At 33.4% G+C, this 25019-nt stretch overlaps 3 protein-coding genes and 1 pseudogene across 5 annotated transcripts; 1 reads left to right on the top strand and 3 right to left on the bottom strand.

Moving 5' to 3' along the window:
* Positions 303–4469, bottom strand: LOC109361499 (protein BASIC PENTACYSTEINE4-like). Of its 2 annotated transcripts, none has more exons than XM_019606966.1 (3): positions 4365–4469; positions 1697–1852; positions 303–1616 (listed from the first exon to the last, which is right to left on the bottom strand). In XM_019606966.1, the coding sequence occupies exons 2-3, from the start codon at positions 1763–1765 to the stop codon at positions 765–767; spliced, it is 921 nt and encodes a 306-aa protein (XP_019462511.1). In that variant the 5' UTR covers positions 1766–1852; positions 4365–4469; the 3' UTR covers positions 303–764. The 2 variants fall into 2 exon arrangements, with proteins under 2 accessions (XP_019462511.1, XP_019462513.1); XM_019606968.1 differs by having other exon boundaries at positions 1697–1849; positions 4365–4468.
* LOC109363063 lies at positions 9251–10691 on the bottom strand (annotated as a pseudogene).
* LOC109361508 (sialyltransferase-like protein 2) lies at positions 12875–17307 on the bottom strand. 2 transcript variants are annotated; one of them, XM_019606975.1, is made up of 12 exons: positions 17011–17307; positions 16863–16936; positions 16300–16389; positions 16002–16079; positions 15763–15863; positions 15017–15209; positions 14834–14924; positions 14683–14747; positions 14422–14576; positions 14244–14325; positions 13920–14029; positions 12875–13430 (listed from the first exon to the last, which is right to left on the bottom strand). In XM_019606975.1, the coding sequence occupies exons 1-12, from the start codon at positions 17102–17104 to the stop codon at positions 13235–13237; spliced, it is 1329 nt and encodes a 442-aa protein (XP_019462520.1). In that variant the 5' UTR covers positions 17105–17307; the 3' UTR covers positions 12875–13234. The 2 variants fall into 2 exon arrangements, with proteins under 2 accessions (XP_019462520.1, XP_019462521.1); XM_019606976.1 differs by having other exon boundaries at positions 17015–17306.
* Positions 18408–24231, top strand: LOC109363020 (CCA-adding enzyme-like). The gene is made up of 14 exons (XM_019609178.1): positions 18408–18710; positions 18849–18959; positions 19753–19850; positions 20079–20162; positions 20266–20399; positions 20563–20635; positions 20727–20772; positions 20919–21028; positions 21110–21217; positions 21291–21350; positions 21947–22008; positions 22940–23252; positions 23785–23977; positions 24013–24231. Exons 1-13 carry the CDS (start codon positions 18563–18565, stop codon positions 23974–23976), a joined length of 1539 nt encoding a protein of 512 aa, XP_019464723.1. The 5' UTR covers positions 18408–18562; the 3' UTR covers position 23977; positions 24013–24231.

The following is a 25019-nucleotide window of genomic DNA, read 5'->3' as shown; positions in this document are numbered from 1 at the left end:
TCATTGCTAGTTTGCCACATGTTTTCCTTTGACGGCTCATCTACATGAAAATCAATTATTACATTATGGGTTCAATGAGGTATAGATGTGTTTGCAATGGAAATCACTCACCTAAAGTGATTTTATATATGAAGTTAAGTATAAAAAACTTTACAAGACACTGTACAGATATTAAATTTGTATTAGTTTTTTTTTTAAAGTGAATGATAGATGGACATATTAACATTATCAAAAACCTTACCACATGTAAGAAGTATGTCTCAGTTGTTTCATTGCTGATACTTAATGCAATCTTCACAATGAACTTCAAAGAGATTAATGTTTCATATTTCAAAGAAGTGTAGTTATTGGTGAAGATTGAACTAATGAAATAGAGAGCATATGGGACAATATATGTACCTAGTGCACTATGAAGATGACAATGGTCTTGGATTTTTATGTCATGTCATTCCTCAATTTCTGCTGATTATTCAGCTATCTTGTATTGGATTAGAACATTTTAAACGTAGAAAAAGTAGAGGGATTTAAGAAAAAAAGGTGGACATTTGGTACCCCATCGGTTCTAAATCTGGCTACCTATAAAGTGACATGTACATCATAATACTTAACAGCTACACCATTTGTTGGGATAAAAGTTTAGTCTAGCCATATCAGTAACTGAAAATAAGAAAGGGAAACGCCCTTCTATTGAAAAATCAACTAACTGCATTCACAAAATTCAAGCATAGCATGCTTATCAGGGCATGGAGAAGATTTTCTGCAGGTTACTTGATGGTAATGTAGCGATTTGTTCCATGTCTAGCCCAGTAACTCTTGAGATCCAACCGTATGGATAAATCATGGCCTTCTGATGCCAACCTACTGAGCAGTCTTGTAAAGACACTTCCACTCATCTTTCGCCCTCCTATGCGCGTATGCCGCTTGTTTGGAAGCTGTGGCAGTGGATACATTGACAATGTGTTGGTGCAACATGATGACTGCCATCCTCCACTCCCCCATTTGTAGCACTGCCGTGGTACTCCGGTGCATGTGCAAACTGGGGCCGGCATGGTAGTTTCATCAAATGCAACCAAATTCAAGCCAACATCAAGCTTATCCCATTCAGATTTGATCTTTGTCCCTTGGGAAGAAGCATGCCTATTTAAATCTTCGCCTAATTTGGTAGGTGACTTCGATGCCTTAGAATTACTTACCTTGTTCTCTTTCGATCTTTTAGCTTGACGAGATTTGACAGCTTCAGCAGTTATAACAGTGACTGGGGCGGCATCCCTTATTGGCATATCCTTTGTGCTGTATGCAGCTTGGTGTGTCCGCTTTGATCCACACTGGACTCCACCTAATGACAAGTTGACAGTATTGTTCCTATTTTGAAGGGCTGCAAGGGCAATATCCCGTTCCATTAGGGCATTATCCCTCTGAGCAAGTGCTTCATCTCTCTGCCGAAGGGCTAAATCTCGGGCAGCCAAGGCTTCATTCTTTTCAGATATAGCAGCCTCCAGTTCAAGTTCTAGAATGACAGCCTGCCTTTCAGCAATAATGGACCTAATTTTCTTATTCATAACTAGTGCATTATTTGGCTCCTTTACTTCATGCTGATGCTGGGCATCCATATTCCACTGCACATTTAAAACCTTATCCAATTAATAAATCCAGTAATGCAAGCTAAAAAAATAGAAAATCTATGCATTGTAGTCACCGGGGAATGTGCTCCTCTGTAATATTCAATCTTCTGCCTACAGTTTTCATGCTGGCGGCCACCATCCATCTTGCATCCAGAGGATTTAGAAGTAGACGCAGAAATTGGTGTCAAGTGTCAAGAAATCTTGAGATTTAATTAGTCAACAATTTCCTGCTGAAAGACATTCCATAAATAAATGAGAAAGGCAACAACTTAGTATTAAATCAATAAGCAGACAAAAGGAAAAAAAAATTAAGAAGTAACTGGGGGAATCTTATAGATAAGGCCTACCCAAAATTAACATGAAATAATTCAAAACATCAATCTAATATGGTAAGACTGCTGCTTAGTAATCAAGAGGTCACGAGTTCAAATCTTGGAAACAGTCTCTCCACTTATGAGGGTAAGGCTGTGTACATCTATCCTCCTCAAATCACTAAGTGGGAGCCTCATACTCTAGGCTGACTTTTCTATTGGTAGATCTTTATTTTGTCTAAAATATTACAGATGAAAGCACTCAAGCAGAAACAACAAGACCACCATTCGTTTGACAATTTTGGATTCAGATTCAAACATTAAACTATGCCCAACCTTTTCTTGCTTATGCAAGTCTAACGGAAGACCATCAGGCTGTATATTGAGAGGGGGGAAAAAGGATTTACAAGCAGGTATTACTGCTTCTTTTTGCTAATCTAAGTGAAAAAGTAGAGGGCGAGTCTTGGAAAAACGACAAGTTTGTTGCTTTATGACTTAAAGGTCACGAGTTCAAATCCCAGAGATGACCTCTATGCTTGTAGGGGTAAGGTTGTACACATTTATCCTCCTCAAACCCCACCGAGTGGAAGGCTCGTGCATTGGGCCACCTTTTTTTAAGTGAAAAATTAACTTTCCTCATAATTTGCCCAGAAAAGGAAACAAGAAAGACAAATAAGTAAAGACCAGCTCGTTTTACAAGCCTGCGATAGAAAAAAGGGAAACTTCCCTGCACAAATACCTGAAATAACCATGCATTAAACTGGCTACATTGAAATTCAGACATTAACATAAAACAATAATAAAGCTAATGAATGATCATCCGCCAGACTTAAGTAAGCAATCATATTGTTAAGTGCACATAGATGGCATTATATTATTATCGATCCTCCACCAAAAAGATATGATCACCAATCATGTAAGGAGAAATACAATGCATTAAGTATCACTGGGTAGGAAGGCACTAAAGAATGTGTACTCCAAAAATGAAGTACCCCCACCACATACTGGTAGGCAATAGGAACGTGTGGGTATATAGCGTACGTGTACCAATTCATTATTATTATTTGTTAATTTGGTTCGTTAAGGCTGGGTATGCTTTGGATGTGGGTTATTCCAAGACTATTTCGTTTGGTGTGGAACTTAGGTTTTTTCTTCCTAGCCACACCATGATGCTATGTCTGATTCAAATAATTAGTCTCTCTCATCCACACATTTCTCTGGATTACGGTCTTAGCCTCTCATCATGTGACATTTGCATCCTCTGCAGGTTGTAATGCTCTTGTATACATTTCTTTTATATAAAGATAAATATATGTACACTTTTTGCCTAGGTTCCATCTCAAAACCATTGACAATGAGAGGAGTAGTTCAACAAGTATTTAAACCATTCCCGACTAATGAGGCAGGCAATGTGGGACCTACTTCCCAATATGCTCCCTCCACAAAAGTTTGTAGGACCACACGATGGGGTACCTTTGATCCAATAAGAAAGTCGAAAGGATATCTTTTGGCCCATGACAATCGGAGAGAAGTTGTTTGGCTCTGATATCATGTTAAGGTTCTATCTTAAAACCAATTGGTAAGGAGAGGAGTATCCCAACATGAATTTAAATCACTCCCAATACAATGAGACAGACATTGTGATATTTACTTCCCAAAACTTTTTTTTTAATTTATATTGATATACTTATATGACATATCCATATTCACCTGTATCCTACATCAAAAGGTGATCAGTGATCACTAAATAACAAGCACTGAAAATTTACAAAGAAAAAGGGGTTTCATTGGTTAATCCTTCCCACTATTTTCTTAACACAAATCATATGATGGATTAAATGGAAGCACATTGCTGAGATAAGCCAGAAAACTTTCAATTCAGTAAAGGCCAAACCTTAGTTAATGGCTTAAGTTGTCCCAATTAGAGAAAGGCACAAGGGACACAGAGAGGAAATACCGGATTATCGACACGCCTGACCTTAATAACAAAATATGGCGAAGACGACTTCGATAATTTAATTAAAAAACAATTCAACTCCAATAAAATGACAATGCAGGAGAAACCTCCAAATATAATACTACACTGCATACATATGGGTGTGACTATGTAATCTAGAAACCAATCTCTAAAAGCTTCTTCCATTTGACCACTACTATTCTAATGCACACCAACCTACCCATCAGCACATTATTACAAAAACAAAAACAAAAAACAGTTTTTTCAATTTCCCAATTCAATAACTCCTTCCTAGAAAAGCTAAAACAAAACATGCAGTGCAAAACAATAATCAGAGAACAAAGGGTACAGGGAAAAGTGATAGTAATAATAGAGAGGAAAAGCAAGTAAAACAGAATTGATAACAATAAAAATGATGATAATTAGGAAAAATAAAGAGAAGAGAGTTAAAATGGGAAATGGAAGAGAACTTACATTGCAGCTACTAGAATGAAATCGAAGAAGGGAGAGAAAAATGTTAGTCAGGCGAAGCTAAAACAACATAGCCCCTTCTTCCTAGAAACAACGTCGTTTTCACTCTCTCTCTTCTTTTTTGTCATTTCCTCACTGTAAAAAAAGTGTGTTGAGTAATTTTGTGAATTTTACTATTGATTATTTAGGGAGGGCAAGATCTAATGTTATGAGATCAGCCATGGGAGCAGAATTTGAGAAAACAGACAGGCCCAACAACTATACTAGTCCGAATCCCTCCAATAAATGGATATGCTTAGCCAGAAAAAAAAAGTATCAACTTTTACATCAATTTAATTAAAAGAAAAAATGTATACCTTAATTATGTATGAATAATATAATAATTATATATAAATCTTTATAATACTAGTATATAGATATTACACCATTTTGATTAATTGAAATTTTAGACTTAATTTATTATTTAACTCAATAAATTTAATTTATCAATTAAATAATTGAATTTTGAGTTTATTGAATAAACTAGTCAAACAATACATAAATTTATACATATTAAAACATAATCCTGTATATCTTAAAAACATTCTAAAATTATTCAATAAATATACTTTTTATAATATATTCCTATATATTCACATGTTATATATAAAAATTAAAATTTCCATAGATTTCATCTCTCTTTATTTATATATATATATACATACATTAATGTTTTTCCTTATATACATATATTAATGTTTTTCCTTCAAATTAATAAACATCGTGATATTTTGTTAGTTCACTTGAAACTTCGTGAATTTAATTTCGGGCCCGTGCATTATTGCATTTTTTTTACTGTCACAAGAAAATGGAAAAAAATAATCATCCCAAGAAAAAAAATCAAGATTTGAATTGAGGATAATTCAAAATTTTCTTATATATCTAAAAATCTCAATATCTATAATTGAATTGAAGATTTGTTCGCAATTACACTTCTCTTAAATAAAATCTGATTTGTAAATCCAAAGGCTCAAACAAAAAACATATCATTTTTTACATGAGTACTCAAATCAGATTAAAGTTTTAATAAGTGATTAGCGTCAAAGTCACTAAATCACACGAAATTTGGTATATGGAAATAAATCATTTCAACTCTTTCCCATACTAAATCATTTTAATAACAATGTCCTTCTCTATGACAAAATCGTTTTTTTGTGTTAGTCTTGCCCTTTTAAGTTCTAGATATATGACAAAATATTATATATTCATTTACGCATTAAAATATATAGGAAAAATAGCTCCCACAAAATTTGTTCAAGCTTCGCCCTCGTTCTCTTACATATTAGCAAGATTGAGAATTAAACAAAAGATTCATTCATAGGATATGCCTTGAGAATGAACAAAATTCGTAGCCAAAAAGTGGGGTGTTAAAACCAAAGAAACAACCTAAATGAACATATCCTATATTAGAAGAGCCATGTAATAACATAATGTTCTTCGACCCTGAAGTATCTTAGGGTTCCTTTCAAGTAGGACAAAATTGACAAAAACTTTTGTTTCTCTTTTTTAGATAAAAAAGTTATAAACTATACACGTGAAGATACTATCTTAACAAAGAAGATTGGAATAATGCACGTAGATGATATTACAGATATGTGATTTTCGTTGTACAGTTGAATTTTATTTGCGTGACCACAATTTTGAAGTCAGCTCGAGTAAATTGATTGTCTTTATTTTATTTAAGGAGTGTTACACATTATAAAAGAATAAAGAAACTGAAGTCAACTATGAAGTTGACACTCTTATTGAACCAAGCAAAAAACAAATATTTGTTTCTATATTAATCATAAATTTGTAAAACAATTTGTTCATTTGACTGATTGCAATGATTTCAAACTGTCGTCGCCTCTAATATAGTGGTTGCTAAGACTCTTCAAACATCAACGTTGCAACCTATTGGAGGAAATATAGTGAAATTTAGTCACATTCATTATACGAGTGCTAACACTTCCAAAACTTTAAGGTTGCATCAAAAATTAAGGATAGAGTGAATGTCAAAAGGAACAGATTCAATGCAAGTTGCTTCATCAACAATCAACATGCAAACTGTGGTAGTAACAGTTGACTCTGCCATATTTCAGCCATGTCACGTTAGGAGATCAATATTGATTTACATATATGAATTAATGGCTGGTCCCTTCTATTGTATGTACTGGAATTTGGAGCATATTCTCTAACCTCTATCTCTCCCAAAGTGACAATTAAATTGATCATAATTCATAAGGAATATGTTATCAAATGTATAATAATTATTATGTCACATTGTGACTATATATTATTCAAGTGTCATGTATGGGGTGATAATATCCTATAAATAGGGGCATAGTCACTGAGTGTAGACATATATCAGTGTTGAGTTTCAGGATATGAGAGGAAGGGTCTTGTATGTAGGCTAAGAATCATGTCTGGTAGCCAAGGATGACTTGCCTTGCTAATCCATTATTGGGATTTTGTCTCATGAAAATGAGAGATCCTTGTTGGGTTCATTGGGCAAGTTTCCCTGGCTGTCTGCTTGGTTCTTGCCTTACCTGTTAGACCTTCTTCACTCTAACAATATGAATGCTTAATTGTTTATCTTTTAGGGTTTGTTTGCAATGTAGATTCTATGGAGAAGGGAAATAGAATATTTGAAAGTCATGAAATACACTTATATAATGCTTCTAACATCTTCCATTTTCCCTTCAAATTCAACTCGCAAATGAACATTACTGTAATCTCCTATATGCATCTTAGGAAGGTGTGACTATTCCATGTAGCAAGTTGAATGAGTATTTGATCGACTAAATTATTTTTAACATTATGTTCGTTTTATTTTCAAGATCCAGTCCATCTTATAACCTTTTTTTCTAGTTAATATCATGAACTTAATTTTGATGCACCAATAATTTCTTTACATGGCAATAGTAGTCATCCTCATACATCACTAGATATTACTTAAAAGATAGTTATTATAAATGTCACTATTTTTTAAAACATTTCAATGAATAATTAGTTGCTAATGTACAAATCTTCTATTTTCTTGGGGGAGACAGTTTTTTTTCCCCAATTTCAACTCTCAACTTGAAATGTACTTTTGATACTTGTCTTGTAACATTAATGGACCTGAACCAATCCTAACAAGAAATATACCATGAGGCATGAGGCATCAGGCAGTGACTTGAGTGGAGTCACTCAGTCGGATACTCAAACATAATCCAACCATGTGATATAGTTCCCCAACATTAACTATGAAAAGAATTGGAAGTGAAAAGTAAAACTAGTAATTCGATATTTTAATATATAGTTCAGTCACCAACATTAACAGAATTTCATTTAAGATGTAAAGAAAAATGATATATACTTCTAAACCATAAAAATAAATATATCACGACTCTTTTGTAGAACCCCTTCAAAAATTCATTTTGGTAATTTTTTTAAAACTTCTAAAATTCTAAGCTCATTAACTAGATTTGTTGTTAAAATACTCCTATTTAATTATGTATTTTTTTGTGGTCAACAAATTATCACTGTAAAAATAGAATGAGTGGTGCATAATTATGAATGGTGCTTTTGTAAAAAAGTTTAAAATCTGTGCACATTTTTTTACACTGTCAACATATCATCCACCATTGATTTGTATTACTTTTGTTTGAGAGTCGATGGTGATTAACAAATCAATGGTGAATGATTTACTAATAGTGTAAAAACACTTACACTATCAAAACAGTGTATACATATTAAATCCTTTGTAAAAACACACTTCATTTTTAGACATTAAAATAGTCGTATTAACTTCCTTTACTAATTCTCATAGAACAATCAAACGAGTCTTGTAAAAACGGGGACCACATCTATTGTCTCACAAAATATGTCAATTCATGTACCACTGTTTGTGATTGATTAAAAAAATATATTTAAATTAAAATTTTAATAATTATTTATTTTTCTGACCAATCACAAATAGTAGTACAGTGAGATATTCACTTTTATGAGACTAGTTTGCTGTTTTTCCATTGCCAATAGCCATGATTTATTTCTGAATTTCCTTCCACTCTCATAAGCACTAGCACAACTTTCCCATCCATCTACCAAGTGCTTGTTTTCCATTAATGTAATCTTTAAACACATTCTTCATCAGTCCATCTTCCCTTTTATTCCCTACATCTTCGTTTATAATCAAACAGTAGTTAATCCCCTGGCAAGAGAAAATACTTTGATCCTAGATTTGTCTACTGTCTAGGCATTAAAACCCTCACTTAATCTTTGATATAATTTAGTAAAGGGCATGCTGCATTGCTATTCTGTGAGCATGCACTAATGGTGTCAATGGAGCTTACTTCTACAAACTCAATCATCTTTTATCTTTTATCAAAGACAAGTCCAAAATGAGCTAATCCAGAAACGGAAATAACAGAAAATACACTCAAATGCCAGGGAGCATTAACAAATAGTAGCACTCACACCTGGTCCACTAACCACACCAAATTTGTCACTTTTAGTTGGTACCTCCATCACTAGATATAAGACAAAAAAATTCATTTGCAACATTATATGCTTTACATGATTACATCATTTCTGCTTACAATCTAACATTATTGGCTCACGCACCCAACAATACAGACTTCGGAGGAATCAAACACACAAAATTGCTGAATAGTCGAGCACTAAATTATACTCCTAACAGAATGTGCACAAACTTGCAAAAGTTTAATACATTATTTTTGAGTTAGTTATTGTAAAAGTCAAATAGCTTGATGGTATCTTTAATACCATTGAGACACATGATATTGGATGACAATGTAAACAACTTTTGCACCACATCAAAATTACAGAAAATAAACAGCATATCTCTTTACTTTTAAAGGAAAAAGTTTCCAAATGCGTCATAACAAGTTTCCCCCCCTCGTTTTACTCTTTCCAAGCAATCAATACACCTAGAATTAATTCAGTAATAGAAAGAACCAATTACTCCAACAAAATTAGCAAAGTTATATGTACTTGCACTAACTTCAAAAAGGTATGTTTCTCAAATAAGAACATGCCAGAGCAAGAACCTATTAAATCCCAAACCTAAAAAATATAGTCTTAAGGGAGAACATACTATAACCTCATATCAGAGTCGAGTGTTTTAAATTGTGATTGCGGTTAAGTTGAGGGAGAACAATACCCCCAATGCGGCTGCAATTGCAGTTGCAACACAGGAGACTGAAACCCCAATTGTGGTTGCCACTTCAGACACATGCTTCTAAACTCACTATAGCTGAGAATCCTCACATTCCTAACATATAAAAAGGACAACCTTATCAGGTCGCCATGTGGGTACATTACCATGCATTTGCAAGAGGCCGATTACACAACTCGAACAACAACTTTAACTATTGCGCCAAGGTTGTCTTTCCAAAAAATACAAACAAAAAAACAGAGGCTTTAGGAGAAGCCTTTTCAAAGCTTCTGAATTGCAGAGTACATTTTTCTTCTGGTTCCAACAGCACTGATGCCCATATCTTTAAGATCCTCTAAAGTCAACATTGGCAAAATCTCAACATCAACCTCATGCACTTCAAACACAGGAAAATAACGACTTAGCCCCAACCCACTAAGCCAAACCCTAACCCCATCTTCACAATTCTCATTATCATTGTTATTGTTCCAATCCCTTGTTGCATCAGTATCAGAAGGCCCAGCAGAACCCTTAAAAGAAGAGGACCTCCTATGATGCTGCAATTGCAACCCATCAATCCCAAAATTCTCCACAGGGCTATGTTCTTCACTAAAAGGGCTTTCTGAATTTTGCAAATCAAAATCCCTTTCTTCATTCGTTGAAACCCAATTGGACCTTACCCTCTTTGTAGGACCCCTCTTCTTGGAAGGTTCCTTGACTCTCCAAGTTCCAATTGCAAGGGCATCGAAGCGTTCCCTCTCTCCATCGTAATCTAGGGTTCGGAAAGGGGATGAGGTTAGATTAGTCAAAGGTCGAGTCTTGGAGGGCTTAATCGAAAGGTTAGGGTCATTGGAGAAAGATTGGGTCTTGTAGGGCTTATGGGTAGTGGTGTTATTACGGCGGGGATGGTGATGGTGGGAATCAACGTATGGTGGGTCTACTCCGATATCGCCTAATCGGACACTTGGTTTTCTTTGGCGTTTGGATCCGACTCCTATGGCGGCGCCGTTAATATGGCCTTCCGACAGCGGTTGAATCTCGGCCATGTTGTTATGTTGGAAGTGGATAAGAAGAGAAGAGGGAAGAGTTGTTACTTGTTACAGTAGTAGGAGGTGAAGGAAATTGAGAGTGAAGAGAAAGAATGAGGTGTGTGAATGTAAATGAATGAAAGTAGTAAACTTGAACTCAAGTGACTCAACAACAAATAAAGCTTCTGCTGCCACCTAGTTCTAACCCTTCTCCAGCTGGATTCCAACGATTTGTTTTCCATAACTTTTTATCTTCATCCATCAGTAGATACACATTTTCAAGTTTCAACACTGGATTTCTATCGACAGCATAAAAAGATTCCAATGATTAAATTTTTATATAGTCATTATATTATCTAAAATAAAAATGATATTTACCAAAATAGTATTACTTGCTTGTAATAGGTTAATCAAATAAATAAGAAATTGTGAATACATTAGACTCAAACTTTTATAAAAAGCTTATTTAGAAAAGGTGTTTTGAAAGGATTATGATACAATCTCATACCATAATGAATTTGACTATTTCTACATTTTCTGTCCTTATTCTGAACTTTCTTCCTCAACTGTATGCCTTCTCAAATAAATAATTGTATATCAAACTCAAGTGAGGTGTATTTATCGTGAAACTAGTATAAATAATTCACTTTTTAAGCTATAATTCATTACTATAATTTATAAGTCAAACATAGGTATAATGTACAAACATGGTTTTTCTGTGAACATATTATATTCAAACTGTTATAAAAAGTCTATTTAGATTAACAGATAATAATGTAAACTTAATTTATTTAATAATGTTTATATTATAATATTTTAATATAAATAATATTATTATATATTTAATTTTAATATAAAAATATAGACAATAATATAATTTAATTGTTAGGTAAATAGATGATACTAAACTTTTATTTTTAGCAAACTAGACCTAGATTTTTATTTTTCTTAAATAGGTAAACAAGTCACACTCATGCTCTTATATAATATATAGATTTCATTTGCTTAAAGTAAAACCTAATTTGATCTATTTCCACCTTTAGTATTATTCATTATTTATATTTAATCATAATTATTCACTTTTAAATATAAGATGATACAAATAATTAATTTGTATGACTTTGGTTTTTGGCATTGTTTCTAAAGTAATCATGTTTACCACCAAGATTAACTGGTGAAAAAATTGAGGACCAAAAGCAAAACCATGCTAACTATTGGAAAGAAAAACATGTTTGACTTATAAATAATAGTAGTGAATTATAGCTTAAAAAGTGAATTATTTATACTAGTTTCATGATAAATACAACCCCACTCGAATTTGATTTACAATTATTTATTTGAGAAAGAAAGTTCGGAATAAGGATAGAAAATGTACAAACTCACACTATGGTATGAGATTGTATCATAATCCTTTCAAAACACCTTTTCAAAATATGAATGAAAAGTTGAATCCCAAGGATCAGACTTTTTAATAATACATTTTAATCTTGCTTCACGACATCTATCTTGCCAAAACAAATTAGTAAAAATTTCCTTACTGAATATAGATAATCCTGATCGAATTGTTTCGAAGTATACCTTAATCATTTTCCTCCATGCCCAAGCTCTAGCTACTACTTGACTCTAATCACCATGGGTAGCCCACATGGCTTTAAATTGAAAGGTTTCTCCCCTATGATGTGCTCAAATCCACTTCATCGAAGCAAAAAGGGACGGTGGTCCGAATGAACATGACAACGATTTTCTGACATTACTTCTGGGAACTCGTGACTTTGTCGCTGCTCTGTCTAATGTTTTGTAAATAATTTTAACACCGTTCTTAATATCTAAACTACATAAAAGAACTACCCTAATAATCGAGATCAATATATCCTCAATCACCAAACATCTCAAAATGAAATGCACTAATACCCGCTTTAAAAAGCAAACTTAGCTCATAAATATTATGTCACAAAGCAGAGAAATAGTAGTAACTAGTAAGTAACAAGTCCATAATAATTATTTAGTTAGAATAAGACTTGAGTCCAATGCAGTGCAAACTCGAGATCGATTTACCATAGAAAATGAAAATGAGATTATCTGCTCAGTGCTCCACAACAGGCACAATTGTCCTACCAATGCTCAGCACCCAGATGCCACCAACTTGACCCCGGGACTCTTCAATGGCCATATATGTAGCCTCATTTTATTATTATGCACAAATAAATATGTTAATAAATTTTAATTGTACACTAGTCTAATTTCTCTTAAAATTCATCTTAAATCCAGAACTAATACAATGGATCTCATAAGCAGTGTAACAGAGTAGGGGATAATCAAGGCATACAGTTATATTAATATTATTTAAAGAACACAAGCGTTGTTCCATTACAGGTCAACTCATTATACTTCAACTAAGCAATTCAGATGCCAACAGAATTTGTCATGTCTGTTCTGTCCTCATCTCTCAAAACAAATGAAAGCCTTAAAAAATTAAAATAAAATGAAAAGAATAAGATTGAAAAAAAAATGTGGATTTGCCTCTACACCAATGATTGGTAGGAAGATTCATCACCTTTTTCAAGTTAATCACAATTTTGTAAAAGATGGAGTCAGAAGATATGGCAAATCAAGGGGTTAGATGCTTCCTGACAGCACAAGCTGAAGGCATAAAATCCTTATACAGGTCAATCAGATGGAACAGAGCAAAGCAACCCATGTCCAGGACTATGTTCCAGTGGATACATGGTTGTGCTCTTCACATACCTCATATGATCAAGTGCCTCCTTTCTGAGCTTTGAAACTGCATTTACATTTCTTTTTACTTGCTTCTTAACAACGGAACATGCACCCAGTGGATCTCTAGAACCCGCTCCAACTCTCCTGTAGAAATCGTAAGATTAAGAATACCATGTGAGTTCATAGGATTGTGGGATTGCATTTGGCCTCGATGTTCAATATAAAATTCCTTCCAAAGTTTTAATATTTGATAGTCGATACCAAGTGAATTTACACATATGGGTGATGTAATTCAAAAGCAGTGTAAAGAGCTAAACTTTCTCCAGTCTCTGGTTAGAAGTTGCCTTCCCACGAAACGTTCGCTCATTTAGGCTCACCCTTTGAGATTTGTTAGTTTTCCATTAGAACAGGTCAAATACCAACAACCTTCTACTCATGAACTGGCCAATAAACTACTAAATATTTTATTAAACCCAATTTCAGCTTTGTCTACATAGGAGCACAAGACAAGAAATATTAATACACATGTAACTATAGTTATACATTCATATGTCAAGTCCCCTTGTATTTTTTTGACAGAAAAAGTACAAATATGGGAGAGGTGGAGGAGGGTGAAGAGTGAATATTGTTTACCTCAACAATTTCTCTGAAGCAATCTTTGCAGCCCTTATAATATGGTGGCTTGGTACCCATTTTACAACACGGTTTGGATCAGGTCGCATGGGAGAATGGATTTTGATAAGCTTGACAGTGGTAGCAGATAGATAAAATCAGTGATTAGAAAAACCAGGAACTAAAGTCACCACAGCAAATAGTGAGGAAAATTTCTCAATTTTCTTTTAGTATGATATGACATGAACCAAAGATATCCAAAATTTCAAGTCATCTTTCATGATGATATAATTAACAGATTCTAAATGATTTGTACATGCAATAACAAAAGTAAGTTTTGCTTACTCCCAAGCACTCCATCATCTGGTAATAAGCTCTTCCGTGCAATGGGGTATGGCCTTGACGAGATTCAGAGAAATATCTTGTCCTAAAATTGAAATAAAAGTTTCATTGGTTGGGTTATCATATTCCAATGAAAGAAGTATTTAATAAAAAAAACTACTTGCCAACACAAAATATTTACCATTCTTTATAACCAGGGTCCACAGTGAAACCATACATATCCACTGAATTACACATGGAGAGGGCAAATTCAAGAGCCTTAAGCCCAGTTCCTTTTGCTGCTGAACCAAAGGATGCACCTAGCATGAGATATACAGGATTTTTTATAGGAAGTTCCTGCATAAAACAAAAACCAATTGCTTTGCAAGTGATCATAAAGAGTGTGTAGCACAACAAAAAGTAAATACTTCAGAAGGTGTTTTCTTTTAATAAGGAAACATACCCGAATCATTTTGCTCATGATGTCATGAATCGTTGTTTTGACTATCAATACCTCTTTTCTTTGTTCTGCAGAAACAGCATTGGTAGTTAGGTTCCAGCAATTCATGATTGGCATTATAACAAGTGGGACTCATTATAAAAATTGGCAATACCATCTAATTCTACAACTTTATCCAGTGCTTTAGCAGATCCTCGGTTTAGAAGGCGAAATGTGCTTTTCCTACCCACGTGATCAATGTAGTTCTGCCATCATAAACACAATTGAATGAGACAAGGTTTTAATTTTGAGGACACCTGATCCCAAAAAGGGGGAAAAACCTTGTTGAGCAAATGACCTGTGTTGGAGCACCATTTTCTCTAATGACAACATCATAACCATCTATCTCCTTCCCAAATTTTGTTTTCAAGAGATCTCCTGAATTACCAATAACAGCACACCGCCCAAACTGCCTTGGGAAGTATGGTGGTGTTTCAGGAAGCACTAGTGAAAGTTTCTCCATGCACAAGGTCTTGTTCTCACAGCGGTTGCTGCAAAACAGAAGGATCCTAATTTATGATTCTTTCCACTAAATTTACTTTCCTTCCAAATAAGAAACCCATATTTTACCATTATAGGTCATTCGAAATATGTTAACATCCGTATAAAAAAAGTTATGTTATGTATTGAGAAGCCAAATTGTATCTAGAAATTACCAGAAGAGTGAAGAAGACAGATTAAGAAAAAGGTTTTATCGCCTTTGCAAGAGCAATTGGATGATCACCTATAAACTGAACCTTGTAAATTACTTAGCTTATAGTGTGTATATTTTTTAGCATTGATTTGTCACAAATGTTAATTCTAGGGGACTTCTTAACAGACAAGTAAAAATGACTTAGTACTGACAAACGAACAGACTTTCCTAGTTCATTAATATATCACAGGCCTTATTTCTGGATATAAAGGCATTCTTGCATAAAAGAAGTAATTCATTCCTAATATTATGAATTAAACTGTGACTTTATTTTGATTGTCATCCATAGAGGTTCCCATTATTGCATAATTACTTAACTGTTTAGTGAATTCAGTCAGCCAATTACTTACAGAAGTATTCCTTTGTTGATCCTACGCCATGCATATTCCTCCCATCCATTGGGTAAAGAATCAATAAATTCTTTGGTGAGTATAGTTGTACTGTTTCGCACCTGTGCAATCAATTCATGACACAACAAAAAAATTAAAGCATATGCTGTAAGTTTCTTTTACTATTATTTATTACCGTTGCACCATGCTCGCAAAAGGGGTGAGATATAAATCATCAAAACACAGACTGAGTTGCTTACCTGTTCCCATGTAGCCACAGCTTCACATAGATTAAAATCATAAGACAGAACTTCAAGTTCACTAGTTTTGGGATCTCTCTGTTAATACATAAATTCATAAGTCAACAAATGGGTAATTGTTTGACTACTTTTAAACATGTGTCATTAAGTACATTAAAATCCATACTTCTGAATTGGGAGAACCAATTTTACCACAGGTTGAAGGTTGTCATAATTAAGATATTTTTAAGAACCACACATACAACAACTTTTATTTTAATGAATCACAATTTTTCACTGAACCATTAGGAAAATTTACCCATTTGGGGATGGTGTCACTGGGGAAACTTATTGTGGTTTGGCAATAATCATTGCCCCTAATTGCCTTCAGGCCAAGTCCATTTGCACTCTGTATTATGCACAAAATTAGCAACTTGGTCAAACCATCCAAAGAACCATACTAATAATGCAAGATTTTGAGAGAGATATTAGTGTAGAGACTGTAATCAAACAAATTAAAACAAAAGCACAACAATGTAAAAAAAAAAACCCACTGAGTTGCAACCAATACTAAGAAACCAATTTGCCAGCATCATCCTTTCAAAGAATACAATAGTTTCCAAACATAAATAAATAATGGAAAAGGTTCTTACAAAGTTACAATCATCAAAGCTTCAATAGTCAATGTTAATATATTTAGTATTGATCAATCTGCAGAGACCTTATTTTATCAAAATGTTGTTGGAACCCAAATGGAACCAAACTAAAATTAAGGAACAAAATCTGCTTCCACATTCACTACTTCAACAACAAGCAAATCCGCAAATGCAACAAGAACAAAGAGAGAATCCATCAAACAAAAGAAAGAGAGGGAAACCTTACCATACACTTCTGAAAAGAGTTGTGCAAGGAAAGCAAGGCTTGCGTGTCTTCATGAGTAATAAGAGAATTGAGATCTGTGCATACATGGTTACATTAGATATAAGGAAAATTGAAGAAATGTGGATCTTATAATCTCAATCATACATACATACAGAGGGATTAGAGATTCCAGTGATGTAAATGAAAATGGCTGCAAATCCAGATGTCAATGTAAGTAACAAGCCTAGTTGCAGAACCCTCATTGATTTAGATGCAGAGATGAAAAATGGATTAGGGTTTATCCAAATCTAGAGATTGAATCATCGTGTGTTTGAATCAGATGCACTTTCATGCGAAATTACTGTGTGTTAAAATAAAATTGAAAATAATTCATAATTCGGATCAATCCATATCTTATTAATCAGTCCAGCGCTTTTTCTAGTTCGTTCTTTTTGTTGTTGTGAAAATCACAATCCAATGAGAAAATATTTCAAATATCAAATATAAAAAGAATTGTGTTTGTTCTTTATTTTAAAAAGGTCTTGCATGCTTGCTGCAATACGTAGAATTTGGTTCGATAATAAAAAACTAGAAAAATATGACCTGTCTGAAGGCAAATGAAATATATTTGAAATTATATATATATCATTTATGTCTAAAAACTCCTTGTTGAAGTAGAGCTTGGATATCTAAGGAGTGGAATGTTCAACTGATTCACACTTTGAGGCATATATTGAAGTATTATATTGTGATAATGGTGTTCCTATATTGGTTTGCTTATTTGCCTTTCTAACACTATCTGATCCTTTTCTTCTTTGATTTAGCCCCTCTTTTCAATCACTTCAATAATAACTTAATGGAAAAAAGGATGTAATGAAAAAAAGTTCACCTTTAACTAAAAAATCTATATATATATATAATTAAGATTATAATTAGGAAATGGTCTAAAGTTGCATACACCACACCTAATAAATTTGTATGAGGAGGTGTTCTATACCCAATACTTTAAATGACAATTCTATTAAAGAGGTATTTGCTAATCTTTATCCGGAATTAAAGAGGTATTTGCTAATCTTTATCCGGAATAAATAAAAATATGAGAAACATATGTATTAATAATATAAGAATTTTTTATATTTTAATATATTATTTACTATTAAAATTTAATAATTATTAATCTTTTAAATATAAGTAATACATGATGTACTAAACTATTATAAATCTTTATAATTGTATGTTTTCCCCCTTATTTAAAAAGAAAATCAACTAATATTTGAAGAAGAAATTGTTTAGAAAGGTAATATTCTTACACATATGAAATTGTGAAGAGGTGATGGTGTGCCTTTTAGATGGAAACAACTTTCATATTCTTCAATTTTCTCATATCTTATTTACAATTTAAGGAATGCCTATATATTTTAAATTAATTATATTGTCAAAGAAAATCATTAACAATCAACTCTCAATTTTACACTTTTGTCCGTGTTATAATAAAATGACAATCAAGACAAATAACATAATTTTTCCACTTTATTTAAGAAGAATACAAAGTTCCTAAGTGAAACGGCATCACCTCGAGAGTGCGCCACATAATATGTTCCATAAGAAATTCTAACACCTAAAAACATAGAAGATAATTCTTATCCTTAAACCCTAAATCCTATAAACCACAGAAACATGAATTTTGATTGAACAAAGCTTGAGCTCTTGAATTGATTTCCATGGCCATGGCTACCTTAAAATTAGTCTGCAAGCCCAATCTTCATATTCGCCCCACTCCTTTCCAATGCATTCGCATGGTTGTTCCAAGATCCCTCGCTGTTGTCGAGGCTGCAGATCAATGTACCGCTTCAATTCCCGAACAGAAAGGTAATTCAAGATAAGATTTTTGTTATTGTTGTTGATAGTTTGTGAAATGCTCAATTGGAGTTGTTTTTTTTGTTTTATTGAGGTTGGTGATTCTGATTTGTTTTTTGTTTTGTTTTGTGTGTGATGAAATTGATGTAGAAAATAAGAAGGTTCCGGGATGGAAGAAGTTGAATTCCAAAGAGCTTGGACTTAAGAATTCGATGATAGCAAGCCCTACTAAGAAGGTTCTTAACTTGCTCAAGAAAAAGGGTAATTGACATGCTGCTCTCACTCCTCATAAGTTCCTTGATTTTGTATTTCTTTGTAGAGTAAAAAATTTCCCAGTTAATTCTGGGCATTACGGGGCGTTTGGAACAGTTTTCAGAGAGTTTATCTAAGCTCATGTCAACAACTTATGAAAATAGCTTAGGACCTTCGTGTAAGCTTTTTCTAGCTTATTTCAGTAAGCTTATAAGAGAAGCTTGTGAAAATATGCTCGTTTCAGCTCAATTAAAGAGTCTGTTGAGTAAGTGCTAAAGTAAACTGCATACTGAAATAATGGCACCATGTAACTTAATAATAAAACAACCATGTTCATCATAGTGGGTATTAGGCATAGCTGCTACCATTGTTTGATTTATATGTATACTAAGAGTTCTTCATTTTCCACTTATGGATTACAGTGTGGAATGATTCAAAGAGAACAAAATAATCAGTCTATAAGTGCGATATATTTGAAAACACTTAATTATGACAATGCAAAACCTATTTTGCTTAAATTTGTCCAATAAATGTCAATTTTATTTACAAGAATTTCGCATTATCTATCAACTGCATCACACTTGGTTTTTAACTTAGGCCCAGTCAGGCTCTTTTAGCTATTCATTGGCCTTTTGTAACTAATTGTGAACCTGGAGATATTGATATTTTATACTGTAATGCATATATTGGTGTGTCTGTGTGCACATCACTTTATCACAAAATCCAAAATTTCTATATGTTTAAGTCTGTAAGTTTAGAGGGACAAGTGCATAGTTGATAACCATTTTTCTTGTCTTTGTAGGGTATGATGTATACCTTGTAGGAGGTTGTGTACGGGATCTTATACTAAAGCAAACACCAAAGGACTTTGATATTATAACTTCAGCTGATCTTAGAGAGGTTTCCCTCCCACTTTTAGTTTATTTTCAAATTAATAATGTTCATGATAGTTTACTGGAGTACTCTGTCAAGAGTCATGGGGAGTTAGAATGGAAGCTAGTGTATTTATACGTTATACTGGCTTCTGGTAGTTGTAACAGAGGAAATTACATGCTAATTTATGCAATCTCATTTGAAATTTTGTGTTTCACCTTAACATTTAATGGTGAATCTTGATTCATATTGTAGGTGATGAGAACATTTTCATGGTGTGAGATAGTTGGGAAAAGGTTTCCAATATGTCATGTTCATATGGATGGTACCATTATTGAGGTTGGTGTATTTCTTTTATGGTTAAAAGATTTTAACTTTTCCCTATTAAGGGATGTCCTTTATCTCCTCTTTTCACAATAACTATATTCTTCCTTCTAATTAGGTTTCAAGTTTTAATACTTCTAGATGCAAGCCGGCTATGCACTTTGTTCATAATATTGAGGCACCTAGTGGCTGTGGTAAAGATGACTATCTTCGTTGGAGGAATTGTTTGAAACGGGATTTTACGATTAACGGGTGTGCACCATTCCTCGAGACTTAAAAAAAAAAAAATCTATTTATTTTTTCTTTGCATTTGGCTGCATTTATTTCCATTATGACATCTACGTTATGTACAGTTTGACATTTACTTTATCATGTCCATATATTTATGCTGTTAACCAAATTCATGCTTTTCCAGGTTGATGTTTGATCCATATGCAAAAATTGTATATGATTACATGGGAGGAATTGAAGATATTATGAAAGCTAAAGTGTGCATGTATTTCTTTACAGCTACAATATCTTATACTACCTTTTCCAATCAGTAATTTGAACTTCTGTAACTTAATTTTCTGTAAGTAGGTGCGAACGGTGGCTCCTGCAGCTGCTTCTTTTCAGGAGGATTGTGGTGAGTTTTTGTTAAGTGATTAGCAATGTAAATATAAAAGAACTTCATCCCCTTTCCCATAGTTTGGCCAGTGTAAACTGCCTTGGACATGCCTACTCTTGTGAATACTGAATACCTATGACTGTCTAACTCCATTTTTCCTGCAGCTCGCATTTTACGTGCAATTAGAGTTGCTGCTCGCTTGGGGTTTAGTATTTCAAGGGAAACTGCTCATTCTATTAAAGATCTTTCTTCTTCAGTATTAAGACTGGATAAGGTATTTGAAGTGTTCCTCCCCTATGTTTTATTATACGTACATGAGAATATCATGGCTTAGTTGTCGCTCTAAATTTTTTAGGGTAGGCTCCTGATGGAAATGAATTACATGCTTGCTTATGGATCCGGTGAAGCGTCGTTGAGGTTACTATGGAAATTTGGACTTCTAGACATACTTCTTCCCTTTCAGGTAGATGATGATTCAGGATTTTTATAAACTCGGTCATGCAATGTTAGCTAAATTTTTAGATTTGACATTACAGGCTGCTTATTTTGTTCGCCATCGATTTCGGAGACGGGACAAAAGAACCAATATGCTTTTGGTAACCTCATAACTCTTTATGCTGTTTCGATTTTGAAAATTGCAGGATTCTGGACTGACTATGGGTATTAGTCTAGTTGGAGTAGCATACAAAAGACAAGTTTATTAAGTCAACTCGGAACTTTTTGTTTATCATATCTATCATGTAGTGCATTTGAAACATATATGTTTGGACATTAATGAGATTCTCTGTTCCTTACTTTTACGTTATTTCTCACGAATAACTATTAAACCAGAACATTCAATGTGCTGAGTTCCTCTGACCCTCTACCTAAGGACATATGAATACTTTTTTTATGCCAAACTCATTTAGAATACCTGTAGGAATTATTAGCATAGTCAGGTTCTCATTTTTATTCAAGTTGTTTGTTTCAGTCTCAACCATGAGATATTCCTCTCCTCCAATTAAAAAAGTGACAATTCACTTTTAACTTCTAATATCAAGTGGCTGGGGTGGGGATTACTTCTGAATTTGAATATGGCTTATTACATTATCTCAGAATAATGTTATTTATTCCTGGAATACTAATTCAGAATGCATAAAATTTTAGCACACATTGCCACATTTTTTATTGGATTGTTTGAAATTTCTTGCAGTCTTTATTCTCCAATTTGGATAGACTTTTGGCACCCAACCGTCCATGTCATAGTAGCTTATGGTAAGATCTATGTAACAATAATGTCTATTTTTTTGTTTTACTTTGTTACCACATGTAATCAGTCTAATGTGTACTACTGAAAAAATAATAATGGACTAACAGCATAATTTGCATCATAACCATAAATGAGATTTCTTTGAATACCAGGCTCAAAGGTGGTATATGCTTGAGCACATGAATTAAGTTCAGCAGTTGATTCTTCTAGTGGAAACGTGTCAAAGAACTTTATTTATCTTGACTCATTTTTATTGAATTCAAGCCTTAATCTATTTCTGGTTTCTTGTTTTATGCAGTTCATGACTTCATGTTATGTATTTATCATGTTGCTATTGTTTTGGTAAACATTTTCCGCGCATGTGGTATTGGGTGCAAAAGTTCTTTCATCCTAAATAAAAGGTCCTGCATGGAATGAAACCCAAAATCTCTTGCACTATTGTGCCTAAAGATATGGTCGTTTTGACAATTAGGGTAAATGCCGAATTGGCCACACCACAGTCATCTGTGGCATCTTTTGTCTTAGGTGCATGCAGCTATTATCTGACTCCGAGATTGAACTTGTTTCTCATTGCCGTTGAATTTTGCACCTATGTCTAGATAACATCTATGCGAATGCTCTATCTTTTTAAATACTCTTTTCAAAATGAAGCTTTGATTTTTTAGAAATTTATTTTCAAATAAATACTTTAGTTTGGGAGCCTTTCTTTGAAATCAGTTATATATCTAAACTGTCTGGTCACTTTCGCAATTTGAGTCGCTCAGCCTTTGAGTTTCCTTTTCTCATTTGTCTTCAATTGTAAGAGTAGGTTCTAAAAACTGTTGTGCATATGTCCAAGTGGAATGTGATATAAAATGTCAGATATACATGACTAGAAATATTTACAAGCTGATTACATGTTGGGTCAACAGACTCATCAGGAACCTCTGTTTTCAGGGTTGCTATCCTCGCATTGCATAAAACATTGAGTGATCTGCCAAGGGATCCCTTGGTGGTGGCTGCATTTAGCCTTGCAGTTCATAATGGTGGAAATTTTTCGGAAGCAGTAGGCATAGCTAGGAGGATCGACAAATCACACGATGTCAGATTTCCTGAATTATTAGATCCTTCAGGTCTGGATGCAGAAGCTTTGGCGGATGAGGTTCTGAATCTTGCAGAGTCTGTTAAGGGGACGCTGTCGCAGATGACAACTAGGTACTTGGTATCTCAGGCTATGGCTGACTATCCTCAAGCCCCTCATTCAGATATGGTGAGCAAATTTTATTTTCTCCTTATTTATACATACTTCTCAATGCTGTCAATGAACATGATTTATGAGAGCATTATCACTTGTTCAATTCATATAGTCGACTCCACCTAGTGAGATTAAGTCTTGACGTATGTATGATTTTATACATACTTCTGGATAATGCTATCCAGCGGATGCGCGCGCTAGGATGTTACCGAACCTAACATTTAACCTCAAAAAAAAAAAGAAACGTGCACTTTTTTTACTCACAAATAACACACACATAGGTCCATGTTAACATGCAAGGAAAGAAATGACAAAAATGTAAACCCAGTAGCACAACTAACAACAGTGCATCAGTTTACTTTCCTAGTGAAAATTTGAACTATAGTCAGTTTGGAACAGTAACTTCTTTTCATGTTCTATTTTTTTATTCCTTGTTAGATGATATGTTTAAAAAGTATGATAATTTGATTATTGTTTTGGTGTAGGGAGCTTTGTCCATTGATATTTTGGTTTAATGAATCCTGATTTCTTTTTAACAAATTGACAGGTGTTCATTCCATTAGGATTATACATTAAAACTCTCAACATTTTTGAGGATGTGAAAGTGAGTTCCCGCAGGAAATTTTTGTCAAAGCATGGCAAAAAAATTGATTACGAGTCTTTAGCTCAAGGTGACCTTCAAGAAACAAGGCACGTGTTTGCAAGGGTTGTATTTGATACTGTATATCCTCTATATTGAGGTCTGTGAGAAATTATCAACAAGATTTTACTTGAGGCCAGTTTCAAGTTTTGTTGGAAATTATGAGAAAAAAAGAGGTTAAAGGGTCTCCCCTTTCTTTAGGTTACATTGTTGTTTTTTGTTAAAAGAATGATTCTTTTATTTGTAAACCTTACATTTTTCTAATAGCAATTTGAGATGGTAAAGTCATTAAAGTGACTGTGTCAAACTGTTTATGTGAAATTGAAAAAAATTACAAAAGCAGTTTTTAACAAATTTGTACCTTGCTATATATGTGTTTGTAATATCAAATGTTGTTACTTTTATCTAGGCTGAACGTGAGACGGATTGAGACGGGTTAAGTATGTTTTGGGGTCAAGATAGAGACGAGTTCGAGTTGGAAAAAGACAAAATGATAAACATGAACTTTTTCTCTCAAAATCTATAAGCATACACAATCAAAATTATTACAATCTATATGTAAACTTAACTAAAATTTGCATCTTATATACATCAGTATATAAACTATAACCGTAAATTGCATCATTCAAATTAAAAACTATTGCAATCATGTTGCTAAAAATTATATAAGATATTGAAAATTTTATAAAAATTTAAAGTGTAAGTGTCAACCTAAGTTGAAGTGTTCTTGTAAATGATAAAAAAACACATGAGAATTGAGATGACAACAACATGTTGATACTCAAAATTTCACACAAAAATTAACTATTAACTGCTAAATGAAACTTAAATTTGAGTTCACACAAAGTACACAAAAACTAAAAATTAATTGGTTTTCTATCAATCAAGATACATGGACTTATAGGTATTTGAGTTTTGTAGGTATTTGAGAATTTTAACTCTGGGTTAATGTTTTAAGTATTAGTAAGTAATAATAAATGATAAATTTGTATATTATAATGAAATAGGCTAACCTATTAGATATAAAAAAAATTACTTGGTCTAAAACCTAGTACATTTTTCTACATAAAAATGTATTAATTGGAACCGAATACATATTATGCACTCAATCAAGCTCTAAATATATTCAAATTCTCATATTA

The sequence above is a fragment of the Lupinus angustifolius genome, chromosome LG12, assembly GCF_001865875.1.
Source record: "Lupinus angustifolius cultivar Tanjil chromosome LG12, LupAngTanjil_v1.0, whole genome shotgun sequence".
Taxonomy (NCBI): domain Eukaryota; kingdom Viridiplantae; phylum Streptophyta; class Magnoliopsida; order Fabales; family Fabaceae; genus Lupinus; species Lupinus angustifolius.
The sequence above is the reverse complement of the archived record's forward strand: the minus strand, read 5'-3'. Positions and strand labels throughout refer to the sequence as shown.